This window comes from Gopherus evgoodei, chromosome 5 (genome assembly GCF_007399415.2).
Source record: "Gopherus evgoodei ecotype Sinaloan lineage chromosome 5, rGopEvg1_v1.p, whole genome shotgun sequence".
In the NCBI taxonomy this organism is placed as follows: Eukaryota; Metazoa; Chordata; order Testudines; family Testudinidae; genus Gopherus; species Gopherus evgoodei.
In genome coordinates, this window is record NC_044326.1 from 110796710 (window position 1) to 110820805 (window position 24096).

A 24096-nucleotide genomic window follows, 5' to 3' on the forward strand; every position below is an offset into this window, starting at 1 on the left:
ATTCATAAATACAATTACAACACAGTGTATAAACTTCAAGTTTATTTCTAATTGTAATGGACACTCCACATACTTTAAGCCTACCACACATTTAAGTTACCACCATCCTTTCACTCAGGCATTGAGCCCTACATAAAGATGAAAGCATCTCTAACTACTAAGTTCTTAAAAGCACAATTGCTATTAACATGGGTATTGGTGTCAGATGCCTCTAGGCCTATAGGGAGGGCTGCAAGAATGAAACATAACACTTTGAAATATTTTTACACTTTACTTGACACTTGCTGTACCTTCTCAACGCTTTCATGAAGGTCCACCTCGAGTTTGTTCTTTTCTGCTCTGACAGTCTCCAGGATGTGCTGGAATTTGTCTCTTTCCGCTGTTAATAAGGAATTCTGTTCCTCCAGTTGCTGAATACGTTCATTCTCGCCCTCTGTCTTTTCTCTCAGTTCACTCAGCAATTGATTCCTTTCACCAGAGACTAGGTTTAATTCTTCATTCAACATTTTTATCTATAAAAACATACAAAAGAATACATACTCTTTGGTTTTTACAAACTTTCATACAAACAAAGTTACAGTATCCCCCAAAGTTACCACTCTAATAAGCTACAGGAAATGGCACTGTGAACAAATTCAGGCAAGCATTCAGTCATAATATCCAACAATAGGTAGAGTGAACAGGAGTTTCATCTCTAGTAAATCATAGGAAGTAACATATTGGATAGGTGTTCTTTGTCCTGGAAAGGAAAGCTAGGCAGCAGTCCTTGCTTTCTTGGTATCACACTTGCCTTCTCTTTTAGTAGTGTTGTTTCTTCTGTTAGTTTTTCTTCCGTCTTCAACAACTCCTTTTCTCTCTCTACCATCAAGTTCTTCTGGGTATCAACCTGCTTTTTCAGCTCCTCATGTAGATTTTGTATTTCTGCTTGAATTTTTACAGACTGAAACACAAGAATTACATGATGATCTTTAAGAGACTTCCTTGTAGTCTATCAATAAGGAACCACAAAGAAACAAACAATTTTGCTCATTTTAGGGGTTCTGAAAGAGAACCGTCAACATGCTCATTAAGTCTGCTGTTTGGAAACCCTGAAAATTCAGTTTATTCTCAGCTGATACTTCCCATGCTAACTTCCTCTAGGAATTCCAGAAAGGACATTGACTCATTTTGCAAATACAATCCTAGCCAATTTTGCAAGGTAAGTGAGGATAGGGATAGTGACTGGAAAAGAGTATACCAAGACCAAGAAGAACAATAGATAAGAGGTTACTTATCCGATTAAGGTCATGTCTATGTTTGTGTTCATACACACATCTGAGAGCAGTTAAAGTGATCTAAAAGGATATGTACTTGAGCTTTCGTAAGTTAGTCTTCCAGGCATGCTTCCCATCTTGTGAGACTTGCTTCAACAGTAAGTTGGAAGGGAATGGAGTGACAACTGCATTGGCTGTAAGTATGTTAGTGATTTATACCTGCCCGCAAAGAAACTTTTGGATGCAAAATGTGTGTGTGACACCTCGTTTCGCATTGCATCTGGCAAGTGAGTGCATGTCCCCAAAAGAACATTCTGGAGACACACCCTGATGAGTCTCATTCATAGGACACTGATGCACAGTACCAGCAATCTCAATTGCTAGAGACAATTGCCTATGGATGTCTACTACGAGGAAATAACTGATATAAGGAACTCTTGGATCTTTTTGGTCAACATTTTACTACCATGTTAAAGATTTGCAGAATCATGCCTGTTTTGACCCTGGGTGAATTGCATAGATGAGAAGCATTACCTGTTGGTCATGAATAAGGAGAGAAGCTGTGCAGCCACAGAAGTGTTCATAAACATCATTTCAACACAAACCTTAGTGTATCACTGTATTTTCCAGCCTATGTCTCACTATAATGGATTTCCACAAGTTTACATACCTTAAGCCTACCACACATTTAAGTTATCACCAATCCTTTCATTCAGGCATTCAGCCCTACATAAAGATGAAAGTATCTCTAACTATTGAGTTCTTAAAAGCACAATTACTATTAACATGGGTATTGGTGTCCGATGCCTCTAGGCCTATCGGGAGGGCTGCAAGAATGAAACAACACTTTTAAATATTTTTACACTTAACTTGACACTTGCTGTACCTTCTCAATGCTTTCGTGAAGGTCCACCTCGAGTTTGTTCTTCTCTGCTCTAACAGTCTCCAGCATATGCTGGAGTTTGTCTCTTTCCTCTGTTAATGAGGAACTCTGTTCCTCCAGTTGCGGAATATGTTTATTCTCGCCCTCTGTCTTTTCTCTCAGTTCACTCAGCAATTGATTCCTCTCACCAGAGACTAGGTTTAATTCTTCATTCAACTTTTCTATCTATTAAAAACATACAAGAAATACATATATGAAAATTTGTAAACCAAACAAAATTACAACAAATAGTATCCCCCAAAGTTTACCATTCTGGTAAAAGTTACAGAAAACAGCATGGTGAACAGATGTAAGCATTCAGTCAAAGTCTAAAAATAAAATGTTACCTCTCTTTTTCTTTATAAACACATAAATGAGTTGCTACACCAGAAATGTAATTAAGATTGGTAGCTCAACAAAAACATTTACACACAGTGGGCAAGAAATTTTTCTTTGACTTAATGTCTTTGCCATATTCTGAAGGAGATGCAAGGTTGGTGAGAATCTTTTATTGGACTGACTTCTGTTGGAGAGAGAGAGAGAGAGAGAGAGAGAGAGAGAAGCTTTTGAGCGTATACAGAGCTATTCTTCAAGTCCTTCAGGTTCTTACGTCAGTCCAATAAAAGATATTACCTTGTGGGAGAGACTCTGACTTGACATGGCCCCACCCCAGTCATTTTGTATGCTCAGCCACCATAAACTAGGGGAAAAAAAAAAATCTATAGTCAGGAAAATTGGGCCTTGGCTTAGGCAGATAAAACAAAATGCCAGCTGCAGCATTCCTAACAGGGACAGATATAGTGAAGAAAAAAAAAAATCTTTTGAGTTTCAGCAATTTTTTTTACTGGTGTCTGAGAGTTTCTTGGTAGAAGTTGCTTTTGAGGATAAGTAAAAATTATGAGGTTCTGCTGTTGCTAGGAAAATAGCCCATTATGGGTTATTTTGAGAAATTAGAGAGAATATTTTGAAAGAGCAGATAGTCATGATCTACTGCTGATTAAGCATTCCTACCCTAAGAGTGTATCCCACAAACAAGTCATAAAAATAAGCAGACCTTGAGATGTTTTAACAAACTTTGTAAAATGCAAAAGTAGGCAGGTCCTAGGCATGTGAACCTCTATATAGTCACATTATGTACAATGACTGATTAGTATTTTTGCATAGCTACATTTTGAGTAAAATAATTGGTTAAGATACAAATAAAAGAAACTCATTTTAACTATACAAGAATCAGAAGAAAAGCTAGTTGGAATTTAACTCTGGGAGACAGCTCAAGAACAAGCTGCTAGAACTTGGATAAGCTGCATGATACCATACTGTGCAGAAGCCGGAGCCCCAGACAATTCGATCCTGACTGGCCATCAGGAGAACTCCATCTGCTTTATGGAGTGGTGATCATTGGAATGCTTGGCATGTGTATTCTGTTGATTAATTGCTAGTATAGATTAAGGATATTACTGTGTGAAGGCTCTTTCACTAGGAAAAAGGTCCCACTAACCCATAGAGGGCCACTGGACCTGGGGAAAGGGGAAGGGCCCCAAATTGTTCAGGTAACCACCTCACCCACCTTTTCTCTCTGGTAACCATGTTGGTTACAGGATATAATACCACTGCATATTCTGAAGGAATAAAGTTTCAGAATTGAAAGGAAGGAGAAAAAGAGTCAGATACCCAAGTTCATGTTCAACTGTCTTGTATTGAACTGATCTCTTTTGGAGTGTTTCTCATCTGTCCATTGTCCTAACAATAGCTGACCACTGATGAGCTAACCAGAAGATATCATCCTTGCTGAAGGATACAGACTCCAGGTAGGTTTACTTCACTACTGACACAACGTCCTTACTTAGAGAAAAGTCAGTCACTTTTAACTTACTGCACCATGACATTTTTACCTTTAAAAAGAATGAGTGAGTACTTCCTATCTCTTGTTCTATAAAGGTCTTTTGGAAAAAAAGTTCCCGTTTGAAGGAATGGATGCATCTTTGTGAGCATGACTACTGATGCACCAGCATCTGATTGCCTGCACTATAATTTACAGTTTGGTTATGCTTTTGTTCAATCTTAGTGTTATCTTTGAGGACGTACTCAGAATAGAAACTACTAGATGACACAAGATGGAAGTCCTTGAGCACCAGGAAGATATCTTCCCTGGGATTAGGGCCATTCTTTTGTCTGGTTTAATGTTAGACACTACTTTTTGTCCTCTCCCAGGAACTTCTTGTAAGCAACAGAGTTATTTATATTTTTATATAGGGCTAAGAAGCATAAAAATGAAAGTTTTCATTTTTGTGCTTCTTAACCAAGTTCTGATAGTTCATGTCATCTGTGGGTGACATCTCAATCACTTTCATGACAGACTGACAGCAAGCTCAGGATTTGGATCTTCCTATAGGAGCAAGCAGGAAGAGGAGCCAAGGTATCAAGATGAAGACAGTTGTGAGGTAGATATTCAGGAGTGCTCAGCATCCAGCCAGATCCCATTGTCCTGAAAACACGCCAAGGACTTTTGAACCTCGTCCATAAGTAGTTATTAGTACTAGCAAAGATGGTAAAAAAGCTACTTGTCTAGTACGTTGTGCAAGTGTTCTTTATCCTGGAAAGGAAAGGTAGGCAGTAGTCCTTGCTGTCTTGCTACAGTACTTGCCTTCTCTTTAAGTTGTGTTGTTTCTTCTGTTAGTTTTTCTTCTGTCTTCAACAACTCCTTTTCTCTCTCTATCATCACATTCTTCTGGGCATCAACCTGCTCTTTCTGACATTTCAGTTCCTTCTGTAGATTTTCCATTTCTGCCTGAATTTTCACAGACTGAAACACAAGACATCACATCAGGGGTAGGCAACCTATGGTACACGTGCCGAAGGTGGCATGCAAGCTGATTTTCGGTGGCACTCACACTCCCCGGATCCTGGCCACCAGTCCGGGGGGGCTCTGCATTTTAGTTTAATTTTAAATGAAGCTTCTTAAACATTTTAAAAACCTTATTTTACATATAACAATAGTTCAGTTATATATTATAGACTTACAGAAAAAGACCATCTAAAAATGTTAAAATGTATTACTGGCACGTGAAACCTTAAACTAGAGTGAATAAATGAAAATTTTGCACACCACTTCTGAAAGGTTGCCAACCCCTGCATTACATGATGATACTTAATAAGAGACTTCGCTGTATTCTATCAAATTGGAACTATAAAAAAAGATGTAAGCACAACTGCTCAAGGGTTCTAAAAGAGAACACAGCAGACTTAATGGGTATTTGAAAGCCATGAACATTCAGTTTATCCTCTATCAATACCTCCTACCTCTAAGGATTCCAAAAAGGACATGGTGGCTCTCTTTCTGGAAATGTAATCCTTGCCAACTTCAAAAGGCAAATAGAACATGGATGTACAGTTAAAACAAACTAGTAAATTTGGGTACTAGGAGGTTGCCTTTCAAATGGTTTTCTGAATATAATCACAAGAGATCGCCGAGTCCATGCTCAGTGACCACAGCAAGAATTTTCTCAAGCTCAGTGTTCTAACACTGGGTAAGTAGCAAAGAGTCTCGCACCAGTACATTTCATGGAACAGGTACGTATGTACTTACAACTGTTGTTCTATTAAGATCAACATCTGAATGAAAGAATAAATTTGATTACCTGGGTCTGTGCACTTGCACCTGTTGTGTGTACAAAAGTATCTCAGAGCTTTAAAGCTTGAAGCCATTAAGATCCATCAGGAGTTCTACTCTACTACCCTACTGAAATACTCGGGCTACTCCAATTCCCCATTCTTGTTAAAATCAGTGATTCCAGTTCAGTCTTTGGTAAGTTTACCTAAAACTTATTTCTGACCAGAGTTCAGTGAACTTGTAGAAAATAGCTTGTTATTTTGCTTCCATTAACTTCAGAATCTGATTTTCATCACATGCAAGGTAAAGTCTTTCACTAATACCTGCTTCCAGACAAGGTAGGATTGATGAAGCCAGGTACAACACAATTACAGATAAAACAAAGCAGTATCTGCTGCGTATATATGCTGTGCTTTGAGATATCATGGCATTGTTTTACTTCTAATATTAGAGGGGAGAAATGTGTTGCCAATTGGTTTCCTTCCTGGGACTAACCTCTCCCCTAATCCAACTCAACCTGGACTGAATTATCCAGGAGCTCAAATCTCTTGTTACTATTAAACATGGATTGTTCTACACAGTTTTATTCAAAGTTAAATGCAGACTCACTATTGTTATATCCTGTTATAGAAACTAAGTGTGTACTTCTATGGTTGTAAGCACATCAAATCTGGATTGCCCTCTGGTGACTGCAAAACACAACCTATGGTAATTGGGGGAGTGATCCTGGCCAAGAGTCAGTTTCAGGAATTCAACTGTAAAGCAGTTTAAACCACTCTGAACATTTGCAAGTAATTTTAAGTCCTAAAGAGAGGTTTGATACGTACCCTCTCTTTGTTTTCCTCTATGTCCATCTTTAACTGGTCTCTTTCTGCTCGAACACATGCTAGAATTTGCTGAAACTCATCTCTCTCTTGAGTAACTGAAGAGATCTCCTGCAGCTGTGGACATATACATTCATGCATTGTTTGTTCAATACGTTCTTTTTCCGCTAGCAGTTTGTCATGTTCACAGGAAACAAGAGTCAGGTTTTCAGATAGCTGAATGACCTAAAGGAAAACAAGAATTGGAATGACCATCAAGGATATAGCACACAAAAAAGCTTCATTAAATTCTGTGATTACTTTAAGTAAAAAAAAAAAAAAAAGTTTTTTCGACCTAATATACAAATTCTGATACAAAAAATCCATGTTTGGTGCACACTTCATAGGAATGATCTACTGGTAAGTTCATTGGTTTGTTAAAAATAGTGTTTTTATACCATATTAAATGAGATTTCCTTTATTATTAAACTTTGATAGTAAAACAAAGCAACATTTGACAGATTTCATCACAGCCTAATAAAAGTTTTCTATAGGATTTATTTGAGTACTTTATGGGTGAAAAAATCAACAGTCCAATTTTATGGCCACATGAAAGTGGTTTATAGTTAGGCTTGGAAAAATTCAATTTTTATTTTTTATATTGCTAGAAGTTTATTTTGAGCATTTTTTCAATTTTTACTGATTTAAATTTTCATAGTTTCAGAAAATTGTGGGGTATGTGTCAGACAATAGTGTGGCGCATCAGACAGTTATTTAATGACAGACGTCGAGATTCAAAAAGCTAAAATCTTTATAACCATTAAAAACAAGCTGCCAACATCATGTCAAAATATACAAAGTAAATATCCTTAAATCAAAGTAATAACTTCTCAAGCAGCATTCCTCTTACTTTGACGGTTTTTGTTGGTTTGTGTGTGAAATAGATGTTTACTGACATTTACTGATAAATATCTAATCCATCCAAGCCTATTTATAGTTTTACATGCTACTGTCAGGCATATTACAATAGATATATGCATCAATTAAAAAAAGCTCCTAGAAACTTGAGATTTTCTATGACAGCCTTAGTGTTTGAGGCTAAAAAGGACTTTTTAAAATAGTTTAAAGAATGTTTACTAATATGTAGGCATTTGATCCAGAACTACATCAAAAGAACTCCTCCAGATAGTTTAAGAAAAAAAAATCTAAGCCTTGTCATACATATTAAAGGTGAAATCCAGGCCCTTAGTGAAGTCCACGGGAGTTTTAGTATTGACTCATATCGAGCCACAATTTCACCCCAAAATTTAGTTACACTTATTTACTACAATTCCTACTCAATTTTTAGCTGTGAAGTTAGTTATATTAGGTTTTCATTGCTCTTCAGTACCATGTTGGGCAAAGACATATTTTAGTGAAGTTCCAAACTGAAATTAAGATTCCACAGATCATAAATTTGCTAAATACAAGTCTGCAGAAAACACAGAAGGCAGTGTTAAACAAATTTTTAATATAAGTTACATCTTACCTTCTGCTTAAGATCATTAATTGTTTTCCCTAGCGTCTCTTGAACTTTGGAGAGCTGAGTTTCCTTCTCTGAAATATTTCCTTTTAACTCCTCGATAGTTTCCTGATGCTGTTTGAGGGAGCTATAAGCATTTTTCAGTTCTTCCTGCATCTCCGCATTCTTTAAGCAAAGGACATAAAAAAAAGATTTGTTGAATGTGAACATTAAGTGTCTCTTCAAAAAAAACAAACAAAAAAACACTATGCCAATGTTCATAAAGATACTTTAATTCTTTTAATAGTTTTAAAATCAGACTACATTTCTTACTATTGTAATTGGTTCCTGGATAGACTATCTGAGCTGGTCCCTCTCTATTTGGAGAGTCTCTTGTGTATTCAGATCATCTCTTTCCTGTGCTACAGTTTTTGTTTCCTGACAACCATGAAGTTTGAGCGCTCTGAAAACTCTTTTCTAGATTCATGAGTTTTCAACTCCTCCGTTTCATGCAGCCTCTTCTGAATGCCTCTACTCTTCCTTCAAGCCAATTATTTGTTCTTGCAGAGTAGACTTTTGCTGCAGCCGTTGGATTTGTTTCATTTTTTTTTTAATTCGAAAAGAAAAAAGTCAAAGCAATTCTTTAACAACTTATTTGGAGAGGTCAAAGACTAATATTTGCATATTCGATGGACTATTTAACTTTCATTTATAGCACTGAATGTGACAATGCCAGAGAGTCAACATTTTGAATCTCTTGAAGATATTAAATCTTCACTGCCATTTATTTGTCTTAATGGAGTAAAGACACATTCATAAACCAGGTAAGTTTTTCTATTATGACAACTGTTTCGTAACGGAAGAATCTAAAATTACAATTTTTAAAAACATGTTGGCTGGTTTGCATTTCTGGTAATGCTGTATCCACATTTACATCTCCCAGAGATGGATATGATATAGATGGCATCTCATTAACATCCACTTATACTTTACTGTAGAGAAGATGAGTGATAAAGGACAGTTACCAGTTCCGTAACTGGCGTTCGAGATGTGTTGCTCATGTCTATTCCACAGTAGGTGTGTGTGCTCGCCACTTGCACCAGTGCCGGAAGTTTTTCCCTTAGCAGTACCCATACTGGGGGAGCACCGTGGCGACCCCTGGAGTGATGCCTGTATATCGTGCTATAAAGGGGACTGTGTGCTCCCCCTACCCTTGGTTCCTTCTTGCCAGAAAACTCCGACAGTGGGAAAGGAGGGCGGGGTGTGGAATAGACATGAACACCACATCTCGAAGAACGCCAGTTACAGAACAGGTAACTGTCCTTTCTTTGACTGATTGCACATGTGTATTCCACAGTAGGGGATTCCAAGCTATACCTGTTGGAGGTGAGTAGGAGTTTACGATAGCCTGGGACGGAGTACCGCCCTGCCGAACCTGGCGTCATCCCAAGACTGGGAGACGATCGCATAATAGGAAATGAACGTGTGAACTGAGGCCCAAGTGGCCGCTCTACAAGTGTCTTGGATAGGGACATGGGCTACGTAGCCAGCTGATGAGGCCTGAGCCCTAACAATCGGTGGCAGAGGAACCCCTGTCAGATCATAACACGTGCATATACACAAGGTAATCCAGTGGGAAAGACGCTGGGTAGAGATGGGTTGCCCCTTCACTTGCTCAGCCGAGGCAACGAAAAGCTGCAAGGATTTCCAGAACGGTTTGGTCTGATCCAGGTAAAAAGGCTAGCGCTCTACATACATCGAGCGTGTGGAGGCAGCGTTCCTCGTTAGAGGAATGGGGCTTAGGACAGAGCACAGGAAGAAAGATGCTCTGATCCACATGGAAGGTGAACACCACCTTCGGGAGGAACACCGGGTGTGGGCAAAGCTGGACTTTATCCCTGTGGAAGACCATACAGGGGGGTTCCGAGCTCAAGGCCCTGAGTTCCGAGACACAGCAGGCCGAACACGTGGCCAGGGTTCAAAGGGAGGACCTGTGAGTCGGGACAAAACCAGGTTCAGGTCCCACTGTGGCACAGGGGGTCTTGCGTATGGGAATGAGCGTTCAAGGCCCCTAAGGAAACAGGAGGTCACAGAGTGGGAGAAGACCAGGTGCCCTTGCAACAGCGGGTGGAAGGCCAATAAGGCCACTAGGTGTATCCTGACAGAGGTGGGTGCCAGTCCTTGGGTCCTAAGGGACAGGAGGTAGTCCAGGATAAGCTGGAGAGGTGCAGAGGAAGGGGAGACTCCCAGCTCACTCATCCACTTGGAGAACGTGGACCACTTCGCCATGTACGTCCAGCATGTGGACGGTTTCCTACTTTCCAGGAGAACCCGCCTTACCTACTCTGAACATCTGCCCTCCTCCACATGTAGCCACAGAGCAACCATGCTGTCAGGTGGAGTGCAGCTAGGTTGGGATGGAGGAGGCGGCCCCCATTTCCTCGGCCTGCAGCTGAAGGCTGGATGCCACTCGCTTTAGCAAGTCTTGGTGTGCCTTAAAATCCTCCTGCGTGATTGGTGGCGGTGGCGCTGTTATGGTGTCATCCGGTGCCAGGAAAGAGCCAGTGCGGAGCCGTGGGCTTCGATCAGTATCAGGGGGTCGAGCCCCAGATCAGAGTCTGGACGCAGGTCCGCCGACTGGTGGCCCGCCGATCTGTCTCTTAGGCAGCCAGACGAGGCTGATGGTGCCTGAGATGCTCTGGCGACCAACCGGGCTCTTATCTGGGCGGGCACTGGAGGCCACGGTGCCCTCTGGCACCACTGTCCCTGCCACAGGGCCCCTTGCCACTGACCCAGCTGAGGGCCCGGTGGCGGTAGTTGTCCCAGCTGAGCCACGCGGGCCGAGGATAGGTGGCTGGGTGCCAAGGTCCCTGTCGAGCACATGGTCTCACGGGGAACAGTATGAGCAGCGATGCCTGCGATGCCACCTCTCTCGGGACCTGGACCTCAAAGTCGAGGAATGGTACCCGCCCGAAGAGCTGCTTCAGTACCCATGACAGCATCGCAAGCGGAATCTCGAGTATGATGTCTAGTTGAGCAGGAACTGGAACGAGAATGACGACATCTATCCCATCGAGACAGGCTGTGGTAGTCACGTCGCGAAGGGAAATGTTGCCGGCGCCTCTCTTGATGCCGGCTCACTGGCAGGTAGTGCAGAGGGTTCCCGAGACTCCCGTCTGGGTAGTAACTGGGACGGTCTGGTCGGCATCGAGGGAGGGCGTGAGCTGCTGGACAACCGGTTGCTATATGGTGAACGGTGCAGGGACCTGTCCTCGGAACGGGAACTGCAACCCACAGGAGAGGTTCGATGGGCCACCAATAGGGGTTTGCCCTGGCACCAGGGACCCGTCACCAGTTGCGCGCCTAGTACTGGAAGACTCGTAATGTTTTTCACGACCTGCATCACCTCTGGCGTCCGTACTAGTGCAGATGTGCACACCAACGGCACCGAGCTGCCCCGCTCAACATGAGTCGGTGGCCTTAAGCCCAGGGGGGACTGTGGGCTGCCCGACGCGAGACCAGCCTCCCCTCTTCCCTTATCTCGGTGGGGAAGGGGAAAGGTAGGACCCTTTCCCTGCTTCTTGGAGGGGGAACGGTGCTGGCTAATAAAGAGTGCCTCGCTATGTACCAACGGAGAGGCAGCAGGAGCCGAGTCCACCTGGCACACTGGAGTTGGGACCAATGCTGATTCCATCACGAAAGCATAGAGTCTAATGTCTCTCTCCTTCTTGGTCCACGGCTTGAATGACCTGCAGATCTTACAACGTTTGCTAATGTGAGTCTCACCCAAACAGCGGAGACACTCAGCGTGCAGGTCACTCCTAGGCATAGAACGGCGACAGGAGTTGCATGACTTGAAGCCTGGGGCTTGGGGCGTGCCCTGAGCCCATTCTAACAACTCAAGTAATAATTCCACGAATGGTACCCACTAAGGACGAGTAAAAAGGGTGCAGCAGAGCTGGAGCACAAAGTTCCAACTACTGTCACTGGCGATAAGAAGGAATTGAGGGTGGAGGGAACGTGTGGTCTCCCTTATAGCGCGATATAAAAGCACCACTCCAGGGGTCGCCGCAGTACTCTCCCAGTACAGGTACTGCTAAGGGAAAAACTTCTGGCACTGGTGCACGTGGTGAGCCCACACACCTACTGTGGAATACACATGAGCAACCACTCGAAGAAGAAGAATCGATTTATTGATGAAACAGTTTAGTTTTCTAAGGTCCAGAACAAGGCAAAAAAACCCCACCAGTCTTTTGGGATCCAAGAAGTACCCAGAATACAATCTTTTCCCCATGAGCTGGCTGAGGACCTCCTCTGTTGCTCTTGGTTTCAGAGACCAAACTTTGTGAAGCAATATGTTCTTATGAGTTGGGTCACAAAAGGGACAGAACAGGTGGGTTGGGAAAGTGGACGGAGGTGAATTGGATAACATACCCCTCCATTACTGTGCTGAGCAGCCACCTGTCTATCTTTCCAAGAACTTTCAAAGAGGGATAGGGGCTCCTCAAAGGAAGAAAAGAGATATGGTCAGGGTACTGTCCTCAACTGAGAAATCAAAATTATTGCTTCATAGTCAAAAAATGTCTAGTGAGAATTGCCTGCTGAAGATGATGCTGACTGGTGACATCAAGGAGGTCTGGACTGTCTCTTGGCAGTGTCCAGTGACCTCTGCTGAAAGGAAGATCTGAAGTAAGGTTGAGGTCCAAACCGTTTCCTTTTTGTTGCTGAGATGCAGACCCCCAATGGATGGAGTCACTTGAGAGATTTTAAGGTGCGTATGGGTGTCATCTGTTTTCTGAGATAAGACCCTTCAAAAGGGAAAAATCTTCAGTTATATATTGCCAAAGGTGCTTTGAAATTGTAGCTCAAGCATTGAAGCCTACGAAGATGGGTGTACTTCAGAAGCATCCAACAAAACCAATGAACAAGGTGGCTGGAATGTCAGAGAGATCGGAGCTGGCAGTGCAGCATCAAGGACTGAACTGTTCCTAAAAATGTTGAGGGCACTGACAGTGCTGCCAGTGCCAAATGCATTGCAGCTGCCATTGCAGGTGCAACAGTGGAGGGTCCAGTAAGGTAAGGCACAGAATATCCATGGCATTCAGTAAGGACTGGGGAGTCAGTCACTGAGATAAGTAGTTCAAATGACATTGCCAGCTGTGCTGACAGCATCTCAAATCGAGGGTGCTGAAGAGGGACCTCGTAGAAGGTGAGGACACCAGTCTCAACAGCCCCCGAAGGAGGCAAAGTGTATGGTATTGCCCCAGGTGGAACTGGTGAGTGCCTGTGCCTATGAAAGGCTTTGATATTGCACCAAAGGACTTGCTGGAAGCCTTCTTATGTAGTGAAGGCTGGGATTTCGATTGCCTGTCAGAGCTGGAAGGATGCTTGGGACACTTTGAGAGGACAAAAAGCAGCACTTGTCTCCAGATTTGTGCTTTGAATCCAGAGCAGCTGCAGGGGCACTCTTGAGTTAGTCTTCTCATGATCAGGCTCCAGTTCTGAAGACGGCTGAGTTGCCCACTTCATAAGAGGAACTTTGAGGTGGAAATCCCTCTGTTTTTAAATTATGATAGGGAAAGAGGTGCAAATAAGGCCCATCTCCCTCACATGCTCCTCACCCAGACAAATTAAGCAGCTTCTGTGCCTATCTGTGACAAAGGCCACACACATGGGCATGCTGCTTAAAGGACTGGGGATTTGTTCCATACCAAACCCATAAGACTACCTAAACTAACTTTGCTAGCTTATACTATTGAACTAACTATACACAAAAAACTAGATTAATTGAAAGCTGGTGAACCAATGCCAATAGTTACTGGGAGCGCCAACTCTCACTATGAGCAGTGAGAAAAAACAGAGGGAGGTAGCAGACATGTCCCTTTTATGCCCTTGCCTCAGCACATGAGCAAAGAGGCACATTTGGTGCCTAGTGGAACTGCTGGCAAAACTGATGGTATTGGGCACATGTACACCTATACTGGAACGTATATGTGCACAATTACTTGGAGAACAGTTAACTCCTTTAGAAGGAGAAAAGGGTCTTGTGTTTTGAATGCTGTTATTACTCTTCAAATAAGAGATTAAATAATATCAAATACTGGCTACATTTGGAAAATAATTATTAGGAAATCAGACTTCTCAATAGTTACCAGTGAAGTGCATTCCTCACACTGTTTCTTTTCCACTTGCAGACTCTCCAACTTTTGCAGCAATACAGTCTTTTCTTTGGTAAGAGACAAGATTTGTTCTTGTAGCAAAGGAAGTTGATCACTTTCTTCCTGGTGTTTAATATTAACTTTTTCTTCATGGAGTTGGTCTCTCTCTAAAGTGACCTGTTTTATCTCCTCAGTCAGCTGCAATATCTAAAAAGACAGGGTATCCAACAGGATAACATTCATTCAAAGACTCAGAAAAAAAAATTAAAAACATAAATGACATTTATTCATTCTGCTATTTAATACCAAGGTAGGAATTTGATCCCAACGAATGATAAAAAGACCTGGATCACTCTTCTTATACACCTCACTTGCTCAATCACCTTCCACAGCCTTACCTCACAATTTAGTTAACAGATGTCCTAATACTACTACTACTACTACATCATCGTTTGAAGACCTGATGAGTTGAAGAATATGAGAAGAGCCAGAGGAGCAAAATGGTAGAGGTACAGCTCCTAGAGGGAGTTCCCTTCTTGATCCCAGTTACTGACTAGAAGGTTTCAAGGACAATGGTTAAAATGAGGAGATTGTGCAAGATAGGCATTGGCGGCCTATTTTCACAAATCTAAAATTTTAAATCAAGATGTGAATTGACAGTTATTTTCAAATTTGATTTGACATCTTACCTTGAGCTCTAGCTCACCAACAGTTTCTCCTAGAGTATCTTGAGCATTTAGAATCACAGATCTTTTCTCTGAAATATCTTTCTCCAACTCCTCAACAGTCTTCTGGTACTGCTTGATAGAGCTCTGCGCATTTCTCAGTTCTTCCTGTGCCAGGATGTTCTTTAGTACAATAGGACAATTATACATGTCAAAACGAACTCATGTCACATCAGTAACTATTCTGTTGGAAGAGGTTTTATTACAGGTTCCTTTTCCATCTTATCCTCCACCATTCCTTATCTTTCAGTATTATTTCTAGGCATTTCTATAGCATTCCCCACTGCTGCACAATTATTCACTTTGATTCACATGAGTTTCTTACCGTTTCAATTGTCTCTTGTATATCCTCCTTGAGTTGGTCCGTCTCATTTTGAAGGGTTTTGTGTTTTTGCTTTAGGTCATCTCTTTCCTGGATTAGAATTTTGATCTCTTCTTGACTTTCATGGAGTTTCTGAACAATTGCCAGTTTCTCCATCCTCTCGGCCTCCATTCTAGATTCATTAGTTTTTGATTTCTCTTTTAGTTGCTCCATTTCACTCAACCTCTGCTGAGCTTGACTGAGCTCTTCTTTCACACCAAGAAGTTGTTCTTGCTCAGCAGTCTTTTCTTGCAATTCTTGGATCTTGTTGGAGAGCTTTAGTTTGTAAGAAAGTCCAAGCATATTAATGGTTATAATGGAGAGTCAAATACTGTGTTCAAACATTCTTCCCCAACCCTGTATGTATTTGCCTTTTAATAGAAAGCACAGCTTTCATTAACTGAAAATTGCATCCTGTCCATCCTTGTTCCCAGAATCTTGCCCTATCTAAATAAAAAAAGTGCATCATGCATCAGTTTCAGCGCCAGAAGTCCAAGATTTAGAGCATGGTGTATGGACACATTAGTCTGGTGAGCTTTTTAGGGCTATGTAGAAATTGCATCTTTATGCCACTGACTATTCTTTTGGCCAATTCCCCCTCTTGCTATCATTGCATACTTTTAGCAGTATGATTATGGATTTTAGCCATAGAGGGCACTAAAGCATGTACTAATTCTCAAGTTTGAGACCTTAGTTTCTTTTTTTTTTTTTTTAACAGAACAAAAATCAATTGTGTAGCAGTTAGAGACCCAATACTGTGAGGACCTAAGCTGGCTCCACTCTTATCAACTTTAATGGAAGTCAGGGCGGAGGCTGAGAGGATAGGGGATAACTGCTCAGCATATTGCAAGATGGCCTGTCCACACAACCAGGTTAAAGAAGAAAATATTTTAAAGGAAGGACTGTGGGATGGAAAGGGAAGAAGAGTATGATATATGAAAGAGGAAGCAGATATTTTGTCTCTGCCACTCAATCTGTGCGACATCATAGTCCTACGGCACAGTTCTTCCCATTAACTTCAATGGGATATTGACTAACAGACTGTTTTGTAGTGAGGGCTTACAGAGTGTTTAATATGTAGTTAAAAAAATCCATTCATCACGAAATACTGCCAACAGTGCTAAAATCATGGTGTTACTACACATTCATGTGAGCTCCCAAGCACTAGCATTGGTAAGCTGCACTATAGCACACTTATCTTTTCATGACCTTTTTTAGATGGGCTGGTTTATCAGTCAGGTGGCTCCAATGGCTAATCCTGCATGGATCAAACCCTTGCAAAATTGTTTGTATAAAAAGGTGAGGAACTTAGTAAAGTTAATAGGCTGTGGCAGTAAAGCTTTACAAAGTTCATTTTCTGCCTCTCATGCTGCGCACAAATCCAAATGTGAGGGAGAGGAAAGGCAAAAAGTTTTACCCGATTCCCCAGATATCTGCAGAACTTGTTGAGGAAGGGAGAAAAGGTATACAAGCCTAGTGATCCATTTAGAAAACAAACCCAAATCCAAACCGTATAGAGCGTTTAGGAGAAAAATCTAAGTTGTTCTTAGGTAAACAAAAGAAAAAACTCCATATAGTTCAAACCAAAACACCCTGTCTATTGGTCACAATATACTATATAGTAGGCCTTCAGCTAGTAAGAAAGTAATACATCTGTTTTATCCAATTTCAGCCTTCAAAAAATAGCCAGTACCAGCAGGTAAGGTGCTGTAAAGGCCTCTGTGAAATACCCAATTATTATAGAATCTTTCATCACTGATTATGGAAACTATTACAGGTATATTTGTGCAACTTCAGTTTAAGAGTTTCTCAAGGAGGACTTTACTATGAGTGAGTTGTTCTGTGACTATTCCATACAAAGATGGAAGGCACTAACCTCTAGTTTCACATTGTCCACAACTGTTTTAAGCTTTTGGGCTTCGTCAGATAGAAGTTCTACTTGGTGTTTCATTTGCTCACTTTCTTCAGATGCTGCCAACCATTTTTGCTCAAGTTCTTCATGATGGCCTTTGAGCTCTAGGTACTCCTGATCAGCCTTTACATACTTCAGTTGGGTACTGGCTAGGTCTTCTTTTGATATTCTGATTTCTTCAGTCATGCCTTGAAGTCTAGCCTCCTTATCAGCCACTTCTGAGAGCAGTTTCTCTCTTTCTGATGTTAATAAACACAGCTCCTGTGATTTCTCAAATATCTGCCAAGAGAACTGGAATATTAGTGCATGTGCCACAGTAGCTACATCCCCATGTGTAAAGGCAAGAAATGAAAAAAGGTTGATGAAAGCTGGATCAGATCAGTAAATGGCTATGAAACTACATTTTGCCCAGGCAACAGCCAAAACTAAAAAAAGACCTCAGTCTTGTATGCATTCTCTTTCTAAAACATGCTTCTTTCAACTCCCTTCTCTAACCACTTATAAATTCCTTGGGCTGCCCCCAGATACATATTTTAAATATCTTTAAGACATGTCTGTCTCAGAAATTTAGGCGGATATTCCTAATTAGGGAGTCCTTTATAAATATTCTGTTAAAGAGATTTTATGGGTACAATAGTCTATTGTTATTCTCTAATTTGGCAGACTTTTTGGTAATCACTGTGATATTAAAGTTTGAAGACTTAATGGGGTGGGTGTTTGTGATCAGCATTTTATGGAGGAAATCTGCCTTGGATATTTTAAAGTGCATATTTTGGCATGTAATTATAGTAAGTGTTTGAAGATAAAGAAGTACTTAGAAAAGCCATGTAAAGAAATTCCTTGAGCTATATTTAAGGGAAGGTTAGGCAATTGAAACCTGCCCAGAGACTTTGCTTTAACTTAAAAAAAAATTAAATATTTCATTCCTATCTAAGACAGTGGAATCCTGTTCAGGGTCATGAATGGCATGTCTAAGTTTATGGTACTAAGCCAAAGCTCCAAATCCCTGACCTGGAGTGGTCACCTCTAAGTCAGATTGGGCAGTCCAATGGTTTTATGGATTACTGACAAGTCACTAAAATGTGTTTTAGAACTGGGAAAAAACTGGCTGACTTCACATTTAAGTTTTGAAATATAAAATATTAAATAAATTTAACACCCCATCCGCCCCCTCCCCCCCCAAAGTTATCAATTTGGTTGATTTACCTTTGGTCTAATCAAGGTTTGGGATATTTTTGACAGTATAAAAGGATATCAGTAACCTTTCACCAATATACCAGCCCTCTAAAATTCAATATAAAATGGTAAGAAAACATCTGAAAAAAGGAAGGCTTGTCTTAAGCTTTAGAGCCTCCCTAGAAAGTTTCATATATTCGTCACCAATGCATATACTAAGGCAGTCAGAACATCCTTAAATATTTTTAAAATATATGCAGATCACTTAAGCAGCAGCATGCATGCACAGATGACCTGTTACTTTAAGTTCTTAAGGAAAAATACATGGGAAGGGGTGTGTGTGTCTGTATAGTGTCACACACTTCATAGCTTCCATAGGATGAGCTTGTTGCATAGAGCCTCTTTGCATTCCTCAATTCCACCTCACAAGCCTGTGTGCTGCCTTCTATTCCCCTCCATTTCAGGAACTCTCTGCAACTCCCCACAATTGCCTCCTTCCAGGAGTTTTGGTACCCCTCACCATTCTCCCCATACCCAGGGTCCCCCCGATGCCAGCAGGTCTGTGCACACTTATTTCCACTTCTTCCCATTCCCCTACTTCTCACCATGGGCTCTATATGTCCCCTCCTTCCCCAAAGCTCCCCTCCCACAGAGGGTCTATATGCCCCATGTTTCCCCCATAGCTGGGTCCCCCAGTCTCCCTTCATGTCATGGACTATATGCATGCCCCCATTCCCCCAACATCATTTTTCTGTCTGGGAGATTACATACAGACAGATACTGTCTAGTTAGTGTAACGCCTTCATAATCTCAGCATATTACTAGAGCAAGAGGTTTTGAATTTTTACCTGTTTCTGTAGCATCTCAACTTTATCAGGTAGAGATTTGAATTCTGATGATGTATCTACTTCCTTTCGTAAAACTGTGTTTTCTTCTAACGCTTTATCCAATTCATTTTTTAAATCAGCTATCTTTCTTTCCAGTTCCACAAGAGACAACAAATCTAGAGTTTGAAAGATTTACATTAATAAAAAGTTCCAAAGAAGGGGGAAGAAGCAAACCATTCTGATTGGTTGAGAGAACATCACCAGGGTTTTAAACAGATTTACTCTTTAGACTGATTAAAATGAGACTTGTTGACAATGAAGGAGGAGGTCAGACTGCCAATTAGTTATTTTATCACTAGTTGTTTGGATCAATCCCAGATTATTGTAAGACAACTTCTTCCAAATATTAAAAAAAGTTAAACTTCACTGTTTATTCCAGCATGTAACACTTCATGTGACAGGATTTTTGTATGTGGGAAAAGCTGAACATAGGAATGTTTTAAGCAGTTGATGTGTATCAGAAAAAACAGTGATCCCAAGGTGGTGAACCATGAAGCTTCTACATGCCTGAATGAAGTAAAGCTCAATAGCTATTGCTCTATACCAGGGGTCAGCAACCTTTCAGAAGGTGGTGTGCCAAGTCTTCATTTATCCACTCTAATTTAAGGTTTCATGTGCCAGTAATACATTTTAACGTTTTTAGAAGGGCTCTTTCTACAAGTCTATAATATATAACTAAACTATTGTTGTATGTAAAGTAAATAAGGTTTTTAAAATGTTTAAGAAGTTTCATTTAAAATTAAATTAAAATGCAGAGCCCCCCAGATCAGTGGCCAGGACCCGGGCAGTGAGAGTGCCACTGAAAATCGGCACACGTGCCATAGGTTGCCTACCCCTAGTCTATACCTTCCCCTCCCCTCTCAAAAAACCCCACACTATTAATGTACACTTGTATAGGTTACTATGTCAAAACACTATGAAGTGGGGAGATCTACTAAGTCATTCATAATAGCCTTTTTGTAACAGTACCTTTTGGAACTTTACCCTCCAAGAGCAAGGTTAGCTTTGTGTTTTCTTGAAAGGCAGATTGTAGCTCTCTTTGTAAGTCAACTTGCATTTTTTTGTAGTTCACTTTTCCTGCTTCTAATTGACTTTGATACAATTGAACGTTCTTTTCCATTTGCTTGTAACCATTTAGGAGCTCATTCTGTATGAAAAGAGAAAGATTATTCTAGTCACAGAAGTACTGAGACAAATTAAACTAGGCATTTAATAGTAAGCAAAAGCTCCTTTCGCCATTGCAGTTCTTTCAGAATTGTCCCAGTATTATCTTTAACTTCTCCCCACATATCTAGCTGGTCATTAAAGCCTTGTTGCTTCTTCATCAACTCTTAACAAATATCAGGTCTTTATGTACTAGCTACTTATGCTTGCCTTCCATCTGGATTACTGTAATATATATCTATGTATCTCATAGAACTGGAAGGGACCCTGAAAGGTCATCTTGGCCAGCCCCTTGCCTTCACTAGCAGGACCAAGTACTGATTTTGCCCCATATCCCTAAGTGTCCCCCTCAAGGACTGAACTCACAACCCTGGATTTAGCAGGCCAATGCTCAAACCACTGAACTCTCTCTCCCCCTATAGCCTCCCTCCATAGCCTCTCTCTCCCCCCATAGCCTCTCTCTCCCCCCATAGCCTCTCTCTCCAGCTTGATATCTGTCAGTCCCCTCAAATTTGTCTGTAGCATTCTGAACAAATTGATCTTTCAGGCCCAGACCACCTCACTCCCCTATAAAGTCACTCCATTTGTTTATCCTGCCCTTTATAGTATCTTGTCCTGATCCTCACTTTCAAATCTCACACCTCTGCCTTCACCTTCTTATATTCCCCCTCTTTGCTCCATCAATAACACCAGCCTCAATGCCCCCCTTGTTTCCATCTCCCATTCCTGTTCTTTTGCTTTGTTTCATGCTGCTCCCAAGCATGGAACACCCATCCAGCCACAGTATGCCAGGCTTCTACCCTCCTTAGTCAAATTCTTCCTGAAGTTCTACTAGCCTACTACTGCAGTGTCATGGTTAATGTTATTGATGTGAATGATCATTCTCCAATATTCAGCCCAGAAGACTACTTCCTTAATGTATTAGAAAATGCCTCAAGTGAGACAACTGTTATCCGTCTAAATGCAACTGACGCTGATTCTGGACCTAATGCCATGATTGAATATGCAGTTTAGTCCTCAGATAGTGATCTCTTTGTCATTGCTCCCAACACAGGAATCACCACCACCCAAGGGTTCTTAGACTACGAAACAAAACAAAGTTATCATCTAACTGTGAAAGTTTTTAATGTTCCAGATGAAGGAGCCCCATGATTATAAAAACCAACAAGTACAAGGGAGATTAATTAGTAACTTCCGCTGAGTCTTGTCTTTCCAGATTTGTTCCTTGACTAGTCTCTCTGAAACAAGGAGAGCCTCTATAACAGTTTCTTATACAACCAGAAGCATATCGCTTATGCTGAAATAATAAGTTACTTGCCATTTTCTCTTTTAGCTCTAGATTTTCACTCCTGAGAAATGCAGATTCTCTTTTGGCATCCAGGGCTACAGTTTCAGTATCAACGAGAGACTTACTCATTTGCTGAATTTCATCAAGTATTTTATCAGAGTTTCCCTGTAAGAACGAAACAGATATTAAAACACAAATAACTAGAAACTATGACAAAGCAACTATGATCTTCTTAGGATCCTCACATAGCCAAATAAGTATCGTATTGATTTTCAGAGTCCTAGAGAGCTTGTTGTGTTTAAGTGCCACAGCATCAGGAAATTTTTCTTTCGAAAAATAGAACACATAGCAGTTTATCTAGTAATCTTCCTTAGATACATTTACTGATATATGCAGTATGAATTATACAGTAACCCTTCACTTAAAGTCGTCCTAGTTAACGCTGTTTCATTGTTATGTTGCTAATCAATTAGGGAACATCTAATTTAAAGTTGTGTAATGCTCCCTTCTATCGTCGTTTGGCAGCTGTCTGCTTTGTCTACTGCTTGCAGGAAGAGCAGACTCTTGCAGCTAGCTGGTGGGGGCTTGGAACCAGGGTGGACCGGCAGCCCCCCATTAGCTCCCTGTTCCCTTAAGTTCCCTGTGCAGCAGGTGCCCAGCAGGCTAGCAATTGCAGCTGTCCCTTCCTCAACTGCAATGTGCTGCTCCTGCCCTCTGCCTTGGAACTGCTCCCGGAGACTCCTGCTTGCTGTATGGGTGGGGGGGAGGGAAGGAAAAGGGAGGCTAATGTCAGGGTGTCCCCTTCCCCCCTGCACCCCACTTACCTCATCTTCCATACAGCGGGGGAGGGAGGGAAGGGGGACACCAGGGCTCAGGATGGAGGGAGCTTGCAGCAGCTGCAGTCTCAGCAAGCTGATCTAATTAACAAGGCAGTGTACTTATAGGGGAAACATGCACATCTCTTTCCATTCCTGCCGCCTTGTAGAGTGAGAGAGTTAACCCTTGAGGGCTCAGCCAATTGCTAGTTCATCATTTAGCAGTAAGGGAAATATTCCGCCTTCTGACTTCACCTCAACCAAACTTCAGAATCATCACTGTGTACCAGTATTAAACTGTTCGTTTAAAACTGTGTGTGTGTGTGTGTGTGTGTGTGTGTGTGTGTGTGTGTGTGTGTGTATTCCGCCTTCTGACTTCACCTCAACCAAACTTCAGAATCATCACTGTGTACCAGTATTAAACTGTTCGTTTAAAACTGTGTGTGTGTGTGTGTGTGTGTGTGTGTGTGTGTGTGTGTGTGTGTGTGTGTGTGTGTGTGTGTGTGAAGTAATTCTTATGGGGAAATTGGATTTGCTTAAAGTTGCATTTTTCAGGAACATAACTACAACGTTAAGTGAGAAGTTACTGTATTTGCCCAGCAAAAATTCAGATGTGTTGATGAGTAATAAGTAGTCAGCATAATAATCAGCTCTTGTATAGTAGATTTCTACGCTTTTGTTTTTTTTTTTGGAAGGAGTTCAGACTCTCCTATTATAACCAAATTAGCTCTAAAAAAATCAGAGAACTCAAGTTTACCATTGAAAAAGACATATCTTTCTTCCCCATGCCTTTCTTCTGTAGTTCTTCCACATATTTCTGCAAATCCTTTACTTCATTTTCTTTTTCTTTAAGCTGTTCCAATTTTGATTTTAATTCAGTCTGAAAAACAGAATTGGAGAAAAGCAGCATAAGCAGGTGAACAATTTAAGTATACAATTTGGTTTTACAGGTAACTTCACTAACACAAAACACTTACACATAAGTAAAACTGATCAGAGCCCAATTATTTTATCTACTAAAAAAGTTAGAAGGTTAAGCTCCGATATATACAAAATTATGTATTTCATTCTATACAGTCATCCAATTGTGGTACATGCAAGACCATCAGCCAAGCTTACCTCCAGATCTTCATTGTACACTTCAGCATTTTTAACTATATTCTGTAAGTTGGTAATTTCATGTATTAGTTGCATCTGTGGAGCAATTGAAGCAGAATTGCAGAAGATATTAGAAAGCACCCATCCATTAATTTTAGTTGCCATCACCATGAAAATAAGCAAGATCTACCTTAAATTTTCCCCAAGGTTTGGCAAGACAATATGTTGTTGTTTACTATAGTTAAGAAACAAGTCATTATATCCACTTTAAGGCAGAAAGAAAAGTTGCATAAAGTCACAGCCCTTTACTTCAGCTTCCCAATAGTTTAACAAGGATTTCAGCATACCTCACCTGCCATAGCCCAAACACAGGATGCAGTGTGATGCAAAATAAGTGATTCATGCAGGAAAAACTTAAAAAGT

At 41.1% G+C, this 24096-nt stretch overlaps 1 protein-coding gene across 4 annotated transcripts in view; it reads right to left on the bottom strand.

The window, feature by feature from the left end:
- CENPE (centromere protein E) overlaps positions 1–24096 on the bottom strand; it is an 85073-nt gene that overhangs the window by 29819 nt on the left and 31158 nt on the right. For 3 of the 4 annotated variants that reach the window (XM_030564468.1, XM_030564469.1, XM_030564466.1), the window contains exons 18-32: positions 23695–23769; positions 23333–23455; positions 21791–21925; positions 20278–20455; positions 19270–19424; positions 17210–17524; positions 15298–15609; positions 14937–15095; positions 14242–14454; positions 8117–8275; positions 6613–6834; positions 4820–4978; positions 2140–2361; positions 791–940; positions 291–512 (exon numbers count right to left, since the gene is read on the bottom strand). In XM_030564468.1, coding sequence (XP_030420328.1) covers positions 291–512; positions 791–940; positions 2140–2361; positions 4820–4978; positions 6613–6834; positions 8117–8275; positions 14242–14454; positions 14937–15095; positions 15298–15609; positions 17210–17524; positions 19270–19424; positions 20278–20455; positions 21791–21925; positions 23333–23455; positions 23695–23769 — 2799 coding nt within the window. The remainder of the gene's footprint in view (positions 1–290; positions 513–790; positions 941–2139; positions 2362–4819; positions 4979–6612; positions 6835–8116; positions 8276–14241; positions 14455–14936; positions 15096–15297; positions 15610–17209; positions 17525–19269; positions 19425–20277; positions 20456–21790; positions 21926–23332; positions 23456–23694; positions 23770–24096) is intronic. The other variant, XM_030564467.1, reaches the window with a different exon arrangement.